At 36.1% G+C, this 10769-nt stretch overlaps 1 protein-coding gene across 1 annotated transcript; it reads left to right on the top strand.

The window, feature by feature from the left end:
* The first annotated feature begins 202 nt into the window (after window positions 1-202).
* On the top strand, window positions 203-6442 carry LOC135692080 (uncharacterized). The gene is made up of 2 exons (XM_065210103.2): window positions 203-351; window positions 3289-6442. Exon 2 carries the CDS (start codon window positions 3324-3326, stop codon window positions 4260-4262), a length of 939 nt encoding a protein of 312 aa, XP_065066175.2. The 5' UTR covers window positions 203-351; window positions 3289-3323; the 3' UTR covers window positions 4263-6442.
* Window positions 6443-10769: the final 4327 nt, after the last annotated feature.

Genomic DNA, 10769 nt, shown 5'->3' with positions numbered 1-10769 from the left:
CACCACCACCCGTCCTTCAGCCCACTTTCATGGTTTGTAAGGCATTGGTTATAAGTAATGCTGGTCCGACCATTCATTAGTCCACGAATTATCTATAGATGCAAGTATTCTAGCCTCACTAGTGTCGTCCGTAAGTGTGCAGAACTGATAACAATGCGAACAATGGCCAGTGGTTTTGATAATGTTTCCAGACGTCTGGTGCTGGCGCCTTCACAAATTGCGATTCGCCTCGTTCGCATAAATACCCTGTACGTAGATTTCAGGATAAAGCTCGGTTTGCCGTTAGTTGCTACATTGCATTGTTGGAGCTTCACGTCACCACAGAGACAATTATTGCAACGTTACATTAACGTAAGTATTTTATTTTTCTCTTTTTACTTGATAGTATTGCTTCACGCACGTACTGATGATCAGAGCACACCCTGCTTTTTAGTAATTATAAAGCATTTCAGTTTCCATTTTTTTATCGTTCTTATAGACTGTGGTTTGGCTCTAATTTCTAAATACTTAGCCACTTTTGCGATCGATATCTATCGTTTTCTTTTAACAAGAAACTTTGCATAATTCTTGAATTGCATTGACTCATGCTCTACTTCCTTTCGTGACTAAAATCCATTCTTCCGTATTGCTTATATAACAGACCGTTTGATATATATTTTCCGAAAAGCCAAAACAATGTCTAGCTTGATGAATCTTCATAAGTCGTCATGAGCAGTTGCTGCACGACCATGAAAAAATTTCCAATGTTCCAAATTTGCAATTTTAAAAGAAGTCTTGTTTCAGAAAGGTTAATAAGGAATGTAGCTGGGTTTAGCAAAAAACCCAAATAGGAACTTAACTCAATAAAAGTTGAATTTGATTCAGAATTATATGTTAGCCAATGTGAATTATCTTACTTTGCTTTAAAGACTTTAAAGCATTGTTTAACATGTCTATAAAACGGATGAAATTAAGTAAGTCCTTGATGTTTAAAAAAGCTCTGCAAGATCATTACAACTAGATATAACTTTGAAATAGAAGAAAAAATGAAAAAATTGGAAAAAGATTAGCCATAGCATATCAACTTTATAATGAAAATATTTTCCAAACAACAGTAAAATTGTTTTTGATCCATCGTGATAAATAAAGTCGCCTTATCTTTTCCAAGAATAAAAACCCACAGCGATATCTCAACGGTTGGCAACTGTAAGAACGAATAGATTTTAAAGTCTGCAGATGTAAAATGATTGAAAACAAGCTTTAATTTAATGCTTGCATGTTAAAATACGAGGGGCTTCGAATATAGATTGTTAACAAAAGGAAAAGTATAACTCTAAAGAGGTTTATCATCAAGGTTTGTAATTTATGATCACTAATTGTATTAGTTAACCGACTTAAACTTCTAGTGACAAAATTTTGAAGTTCTTGTTATAAGACTCGCTAAAAGTTATTTTACTATTTGAAGTTGAAATATCTATAGCTCGTGCAGATTATTAGTGGCAATTCTAAGCTAATCCATCGAGGAAAATACCAATTGCAAAATGCTAGGCCTAATGAAACTGTATCTCATTGAAATAAGAACATACCAGATCTCGAAGAAATAATTTAACCAAAATACTTTTGGTTATAGATACACAAGATGACTAAGACCTTTCAAACATATATATGCAGGTCGTCTTTATTGTTTGCAACTGGCGCTAAAAATATTCTCGATCACCTGCAAAAATTAACACAAAAAGAGCATTATGTCTATGTTTATAAAGTTTCAAATCTCCTAGAGAGACCACAGCTACCGAACTCGTTCAAAACTGCATTCATCATTCTAGTTTCTAATAGGAGCGTTTGAAGTTTTTAGTTTATGCTCTAATTCTGCATATCTCAAAGTCAATTGTAAATATCGAGCAAATATATATCCATCAATACTCGAATCATGATTTGATGAATGAGTAGTTGATTGAAATTAGTCAAACGCAATAGCTGAAATCAAATCAAACATGGCTAAGAAGAACTGCTAGCTACTTAATAAACTAACATTTACCTTCTTTGTAAATACGAAACTATATCAAATGTATTTCATTTCTAGATACATCTCCTTAAAAAACTGTCGAATATCAATGCTACTTTATAATACAATGAGAATGTAAGAGCTAAACACCTGTAGCCTAATAAAACGGCAAATGTAAATAACGACATAGGCTTTGTTCATCGGAAGCATTATCTGTCGTTTTCTTTCTTCAAACCATGATCACTATTTTGGACGGGACCAAAAATATCCGCTAGAGATGTACATACGTTTGTGAATCTAGCTATTTAACGGAACTGTGGGTTAATCGCAACAGTAATGCCTATAACACTAATCTACTGTTGATATGTTGCCTTTGCCGGCCAGTGATAATTCCCCCCAAACAGAAATATTTTCCACACTACTCTACACTATTCCCTTTAACAATTGTGGCGAAGACTTTGTTAAAAGAAGACATAAAGATGTATCTGGTAAGCTTAATACCGACTTGAGTCTCAAACGCATAACAAGTTTCTTTCATACTTCTATGCCTATCGATGCTGTGCAGGAAATTCTTGCGGCATCTCTCGGGAATGCGTAAAGTGTCTTGATAATTCCATTTCGGCAATTTGCAATCACGCTAGGTTTAAGTGTTTTCAGGAAAATCAGTCTTCTTTCATGCTTTGTTCGCTAGGAAATCAGATTAAAGAGTTGCGGATTCTTAAGTTGCGTAAACAAATACAGTTCCTTTGCAATAACACACCCAATTCTTTTCAAAATGCCTTATTGAAAGGCTTTGCTTATGAATCACTGCTGATAGTCTATAAAAGGGGTATTAACTCAATGCATCAATTAATATAATAATGTTGGTGTCCCAAGAAAAAACTTAGCTGCAAATCTGTACATTATTCTAAGACAAGAAATACATTCCTCTCACGCTTTTTCACTTGCAAAGAAGTCATATTATACTGGTTTAAAACCAAGTTACAGGATTGGAAAAACGTCTAGATGAGGCTCGACAAGATGCATTACTAGATCCGTTGCTATTTATCATAAAAAACAATCGAATCAAAGAGAACTTTCTGTTTGCACTTGTAAAAGATATTGCAGAAGGAACACGAATAAATTTCTATGTCAAGATATTTAAAGATTTGAAAGCGTAGCTTCTATCTTTTATTATTACTCTTTACTTTAAGATTTGATCATTGTGGATAAATCAAACTATAATTGCTTAAAGACTTATGCTTGCTATAAATGTTTAGAAGCAAGTAAAGATAAAATTTTTACAGAAGATTTGTTTCTTGTAGCTTGTAAGCTTGCACTCGCATTGCTGGTGCTGAAAATGCCACGGCCGAAGAAAAGCTCCTACAACAACGAGAAACCGCCATTGTCGTACGTCGCTCTTTGTGCAATGGCTATCCGTAGCTCCTCCACAGGAATGATGTCTTTGAATGATATCTATCGTTTCATAATCAATACTTTTCCATACTACAAGAGTACGGTTTCCAAGTGGAGAAACTCTCTCAGACATAATCTTTCGTTTAACGATTGCTTTGTCAAGATTATCCAAGGTGGCGAAAACGGTCATAAGCGAAGCTTGTGGAGTCTGCATCCAAACTGCGGTGATATGTTTGACGATGGTAGCCTCCTTCGCAGGAAACGGAGATTCGTTGCAAGAAAGAGACACAAGGATGAGACACAACGACATTTGGTAAAATTTGGAACGCAAACGGCAAACGCGACCCTTTTACCCACCATGCAGCAAAGTCAGGAAAGTCAAACCAACAAGTCACGTATCTGCGAGATTATAACAAATAAACTTTCTCACAACCGCTTCATATCAAAGACAATAATACAAGGCGCAAAGAATGATACTTCCACACACTACGGTGAAATAGGCTCGAATCCGACCAACTTCTCAATTGACAATATACTTAAAGGTACGGTTTCCAAAGAGAAAAGGCAGTTGTACCAAGATGAAAAGCATGGAGTGCCCAGGCTTTTGAGAATATCTGGAAGCCGACATCCCGATGAGCTGTTTTGCGCTGTGTCTGAATACAGAGAACACTATGAGCATCAAAGAAGAAGAAGGCTTTACACGCATCAAACTTGTTCTTGCAAAAGCTTTATTGGGTTTGAGGCAAAAGAGCATCTGTTCGATGCAACCCTGTACAAATATTGCCATCCAAATGCATCCGCATTTGAGGAAGAGACCCCCTTGCCCGGCATAGAGCCCCACAGAGCGTCTCTCACTCTCCATTACAAAGCTTGTTGCTCGTAGCTATATTGTGGCTTGGTATTACGTTTTTAACCACTGTGAAGATAGTATGGGGAAAAGAAAAAAATATGAGTTCACGACTGATAACAGAAAACTTGGTTTTCAGTTCTTATTTTAGATGGTTTCCAGTTAAATGAATTCCAAAGATAGCATTTAAAATCTTGTCTTTATCTTGTTAAGCTTAATGTAAAGTGGTTTTATGATCCTATTGATGTTTAAAGGGATTTGATCTAAACTGTAACATTGTCATTATGGAATTTAATTACGGGCTACCAAGATCTGTGATTTGTAACACTTTGAGCTAGAAGGGTATGTGGTATTAAGTATAACTGTAACTGGGGTGGTTTAGCCAAACTGTATCACGATATATTATCCATAGTCAATTAAATGTGTACATAAAACAGCTCTAGTAGTACTATCTTGTGTCCAGAGTTAATCATGAGTTTCACTTCCTCTGCAAGTACTGACAGCTACCACTTTGATCAGCAGCTATACAATACTTTTCTTACTTACGCTAGCCATAGACCTGCTGACCTTGACAATGCTGTTTTCGTGAATCTAATGAGATTGATTCTTCTTTGAACATTGCTAGTTGTATCCTGAGGAGATGGAATTGGAAGAACCGTTAATATCTTTCAAAAGTTTTAGCAATAATAATTCTCAGTAGCAATGCAACTTCAATAGAGACTGTCTTTCAATGGGTGTTGGTGATTTTGGGGCACTAAGAAAGCAGTTGCTTCACCAGGTATTGTAAAATCGCTCTGTCTTTCACGATAATACAATTTCTCCCGGTTTTCCAGATAAAGTAGAGACACTGCAGTTTTTTCTTTGAATTTACCATTTTCTCCCCATTAAAACCCTATACGAGTCTATCATATTCTGCTACCTTATATTTCCATTCTGTACCCTTTTCTGTCCTTGCCTTTTTTGCTGCTTAAGGCCATCTGTAACTGTCTCCCTCCATTACATTTATGTCTAAATCAATAATAACAATAGTAGTGTATGATGCTGAAATGTAAAGTATTTTACCATGTGATTATTTGCCGATTTTTGTGGAATTTTTTTCTGACTGCTAGAAATGGCATCATGTTCAGAGACCACGCACTTTATATCATCATGTTTTTGGCAGATCACATTTATTTTGTTCTGGATGTACCTTACTGCACCGACTAAAGACATACGTTCGTACCTTCACATAGTTCTAAACACGAAACATATTTCTAAACATTTTTTCCCTTAGTAATAATTATATCATCACTGCCCACGAACTGCAAGTTTTTGAAGCATTTATATAAATACTGGAAGTGGCAAGATTCCAAGAGTGCTAAAAAATATTAAGAAGGGGATTTTCAATCCCGATCACTGGTTGAATCATTGCCCATTCACTTGCCTATAACTGTAGGACATTTGAATTGCTGAAAGACAAGGGATGGCCAGAAAATAACAAAGCTATTTAAAGTTTGCAACAGAAATGTTTAGAACATGAAAAAAAATTTCTATGTAATCGCTTGAAATAATACAACTTCAAAGGAATCATTGGGACAGAGATATAAGAACTGCAGGTTTTAAGTGACGACCATGTTATGGAGAACATACAGTATTACTGATGATAGTTACAACTTGTTTTATCTGATCGCCAGATCTCATTTCGCATCCAAAGCTAAAACTAACTAATAGCAACGAATAACGCCCAAAAACAGTGAGAAATTTACAATCAGAAACTGATATCAGATGACGTTCTTCTATCATCTCCGTTGCTGAATGTCCTTGGTGTTTTCTGTTATTGTTTTGCTTGATCAACTTGGCTTTAAAAATGATTGACAGCAAGTAAACAACCTTGGAATTCCGACGATGTTTAGAACACACCAAAAATTCTCGTGCTTCTTAACTCTATGGTACCCCCACTGCCTTTTGTTCAAGTCTTAAGTCTGAAATTTAAATGCGCATAGCTTCTTGTTCCAGGCCATTCGCACTGTCTTCCTCCTTAAACAAATTGTGGTCACTTAATCAAGCCCAATCTAATAATTTATCATGATTAGTATAGCCATTTTATTTCTGGGTATACTATCAGTGGATCAGTGACATGAACAGCAGTGAAAAGACCCAATATTCATTAGATCTAATTAAAAACACCAAATCTCGTTATTATTCATACGACACTTCCGTAAACATGTTTCTTAGAAATCTGCAAAATGTATATCATATGAATGAACTGTACCAGTTCCATCCGATGCTATCCTGGTAGAAAACAAACTCTTTGCTTTTATACTGTTAATGTCTGCAGTGTTTATTAAAGCTTCATTCTATCACGAGACAACAAAACAAGGGTGCTTTACTTAAAAACTAGAAACTTCGGCATAAAGTCCCTGGCAATAAAGATACATTGACACTGTGCTAACAAAATAATGGAATTTGGGCACTTTATGCACTGTGATGTGTCAAATATCTTACAACCTTCCCGTTAAAACTCCCTTCTAGCTGCGTTTAAGATCTAATTTATCCATTTAAGAAGCTCTCCCACACAAGCTGCAATTCTCATCATTAAAACTTTTTGCTCCTCCGTAATTTCCCGCAATGTCTGTCATTATTCCTCCGCACTTACAAGTTGCAAGTGAATGTAATATGAATATTGGCTTCCAATTTTTCAAAATTTGATCAAACATTCTTCCCTTAAATAACAAATAATTTATTGACCATTCAGGCAAGATTGCAGAAAAATTAATCGCACGAAATAATAATTGAACATAAAAGAAAAGGAAAACAAAACAAACTAGAAATATGTAGCCTGCACGCAGATTCTACAGTTCCAGTTCCAGTTATTCTACCAGTTATTCTACCAGTAAGAAACTTTTGAGTCTGCAACAAGGGTAGAAGAATGCTAGCGATGGCAAGATATCAGAATGGCCATGTTGCCAGTCTTAGGTTCTTTCGGTTTATCAAAAAAATTTCTTAGGCCAAATACCATGGAGAGCAGTGGCGGCGCCAAGGGGTGCTATGGGGGGGGGTAATTACCCCCTCACTTTTATCGAAACATAGTCTACATATTTCGTCTAAAAACGGATTAAAAAGCACTAGGTAGGGGTAGATCATAATTCCTAAGGAAATTTGACCTGCTACAAAGCACTGAAACGAGGCCAATAGGGTTGGGTCCCACAGGTAACACCCATTACCCTCCCACTCTGCAGCAGCTGGCGCCGCAACTGATGGAGAGTATCGTCCAGTATACAAAATAAAAAGAAAGGAAGCTGCAACTTAAAGTTAAAAACAAATTTATAATGTGAGCAAAATAAAAACGACTATTTATAATCTGTATGGTGGGATATCAGTTTTTGGCGTACAAGCCATTGATTAGCACTGTGATCGCACAAAACTCCAGTTGCTGGCGATAAGATGGCCATTATAATCACCAGTATATTCACTCAACCTTTTCAACAGGATTGATCACCACAAGAAGCTTCTACTTAATAGCTTGTGTCACCCAAACAAGCCAATTGACAGCAGTTGGAGTATTGTTCTGGCTACTTGTGGAAGATCTATTCAAAAGCAAGTTTATGTCCATAAATGTGTCACAATATTTTTCCAGTAGAATTGCTTTGAGTCTTATGGAAACATGTAGATATCAGTCTAACGAGATTAGGTAATTACGAACATTTACTGGCCAGGAATATGTCACCTAGCAACGTAGAATTGCCCCAGGATGACAACAGATAGAACGTTATAAATACTTTTCAAATACAAAGGTTTGCTATAGGAAGAGAAGTTTCAGAACAGTTAGACGCTAAATAATATATCAATGTGTCTCAAATAAAAAAGTAGAATGCGAAAAGGCAAGCCAACTAATGGTAATGATCACAATAATTGTGAATATTCCACTTCTACGCAACAAAACGTGGGTCTTCTTACATATAATGTTGCCTACGAAGACTAGCTTTAAAAACAGTGTTTCTGACGATAGAAACAGCCATTTATGTGTATACTGGGCCAAAATCGGGCACATTTTGGTTCTCTAAAGTATTGGATATACCAATGATAGATTCCCTGGATGATACAGCTGGGTCTGTGAACTATCTTATACAAAGTCATATTACTAGCTACACCATTTAAAAAGTAACAGTACTATGCAGCTAAAACGATACCACAGCAAGGGCACATCAAAGTGAATGAGATATGCATTTTAGGTGTTTTTCGTAATCAGGGACCAGTTCTCATCGATTTCTAGATTTCACAACATGTAACTCTCAATATTTAAGATAGTTTAATTTATTTAAGATATTGGGGGGGGGGGGTTGTGGACTAAAAATTTAGCTGATTAAAAATTATTGCCTGATTTAGCTGCTGTCACAAACCTCTACAATACATTTTGTCAATTTAACTCTGTACGATAATAACGGACTTTCCTTATAGTCTTGTCAAATCTCTATATCGGGACGGGCAAAGGATATAGTTACTGCCTGAGGCATGGTTGCCGCCGGAGGAGCAGGAAATTTTCGAATTTTGATGCTTCTAGTTCCCTGGAAAATGCACTCTTTTAGGCAAATTTCACTAATCCTCCTAATCCTATGAAAATTATTGTTTTTTTGCAAAAATTTTTACAACAGATAAAAACAACAATTTCGCCGTGGTCTTGAAAAATACCAGGTTGTCAGTTACTTCTAAATTTAGATCCCTCTCTCCATCTTAGCATGCTTTTGAATGTTAAGAAAAATCTGGAGCTCATAGTGAATTGCAGTTGACGCTTCTACTGAGAAACTCTAGGAGAAATGGACACAAAGCACAAGTTTACCTAAAAAGTGTCTGAGTTTTTAGATTCATTGCTAACAAGCAATCTTCAAATCTTTAAATCATTAGTTTGTTTACCTTCATTCATATCAAGGAAAATCATATTTTACCAACGGAGAAACTGCCTTTGCTTGACCCTTTATTGATTTTAAGACATGAAGGTCTTTGAAATACCTAAAGCGTTTCTTCCACCGAGCGGATTTTACCTGATATTTCCTATTGAGATACTATTGGGGGTGACAGCCCCCCACAACCCCCCTTCCCTGGTCGCAACGCCCCTGAAAGGAATAAACAGTTATAAACAGTTATAACAACGTCCTTCTGTCTATAAATGTTTACAAAACCTTACAGACTATAATTTCAACTTCAGCAAAAATCAATCTATTCGCAAGCATAACACATGCTACCACCGGACTTGCAATTACCACAAATACGCACCAATTGGGATAAAAATTGGGATTTTTGTTTCATGAAACCTACAAAAGGAACAATTCATCGATTTCCACCAGATAGGAACCCAAAATTTAGCATTTAAAAGACTTTATGATAAATTTAATTAAACTTTTAACATTATTTCTATTTCACAGATTATTGTAACGATTGATAACTACTTTGAATCAAAATTATGTCTTTATTTTCAATTTATGCAGTATTACCCATTTAATTTTAACAAGACCTCTCTGACAAATAGTTCACTGATAAGCTTTTCCTTTAGAAACACGGTTCTGTTGCTTTATTCCTGCTCCAGGTTAGCCACTGGTAAGTTGCCAAATTATTTTGAGGCTCAAAGTTCAATTATTAAGTAAAATGAATATGAAGGGAGTTTCTAGAAAATTTATTATTAAACATACCATACAGACTTAGAATCTTTAGGTCAGAGAATATAGGTGAAGATATGTAAATGAGATCGCAATTGCAGCCCGTTTTTCTAGAAATTCTCTATAAAAATCTCGTAAGTGACGCTCTAGACCAAAATTCCATATTGCAGCAAAGGTTAACCCAGTGTTTTATTCAGGCAGACGAAAAAAGGTTTTATTCATGTTTTGTAATGTGGACACAAAGTCGGGGCGAACCCAGATTAGCTGATGCAACGCATGCGTAGTTAAATTACAACAACAACAAAACAACGACAACAAAACAAATTTTCCACAAACACGATCAAGATGGAAGTTGCCGAAGTCGCAGTTTATTGTATTTTGTAGTTTCGCTCGTAGCCACTTTCTTTTTCTAGGCGCTGTGCCATCTTTTCGTAAACATGTCTTTTCCTTGTACAGTTATCCAACTTTTCTTGAATCTTTTCTTCTCTCCAGATACTTATTAAGCTGAGAACTTCTTCGCGGCTCCATGTTGATCCACGATATTTTTTGCAAGTTTCCATATCTTCATATATTCTATTTTATTTATTTGAACCTTACCTGGTATTTGCATGTAAGGTATTTTTATTTTTCGGCCCGCAAAGTGAAAACACATTAAAATATGCGCATGCGTTAAAAAAACTAGCCCAAGGTCGCCCAGGTTTTGTGTCCACACTAGAAATTCAGAATACTAACCTCTGGAGATGGGTTTAGAACACTAACCTCTGGAGATGGGTTAAACTAACCCAGGGCGAACCCAGGTTAGTTGTGTCCACACTGCAAAATCTAACCTGGGTTAGCTAAAACCTTGGGCGAACCTGGGTTAGTTTGTGTAGTGTGGACTGGGCTTTAGAAACTTGAGCATGTCTAGAATACC

This window comes from Rhopilema esculentum, chromosome 13 (assembly GCF_057945365.1).
Source record: "Rhopilema esculentum isolate cy_ngs chromosome 13, ASM5794536v1, whole genome shotgun sequence".
In the NCBI taxonomy this organism is placed as follows: Eukaryota; Metazoa; Cnidaria; class Scyphozoa; order Rhizostomeae; family Rhizostomatidae; genus Rhopilema; species Rhopilema esculentum.
This window is presented reverse-complemented; position numbering and strand designations above follow the sequence as displayed.

Excerpts from the sequence above, each read along its gene's own strand:
- LOC135692080 (XM_065210103.2), top strand. The coding sequence starts at position 3,324 with ATGCCACGGCCGAAGAAAAGCTCCTACAACAACGAGAAACCGCCATTG.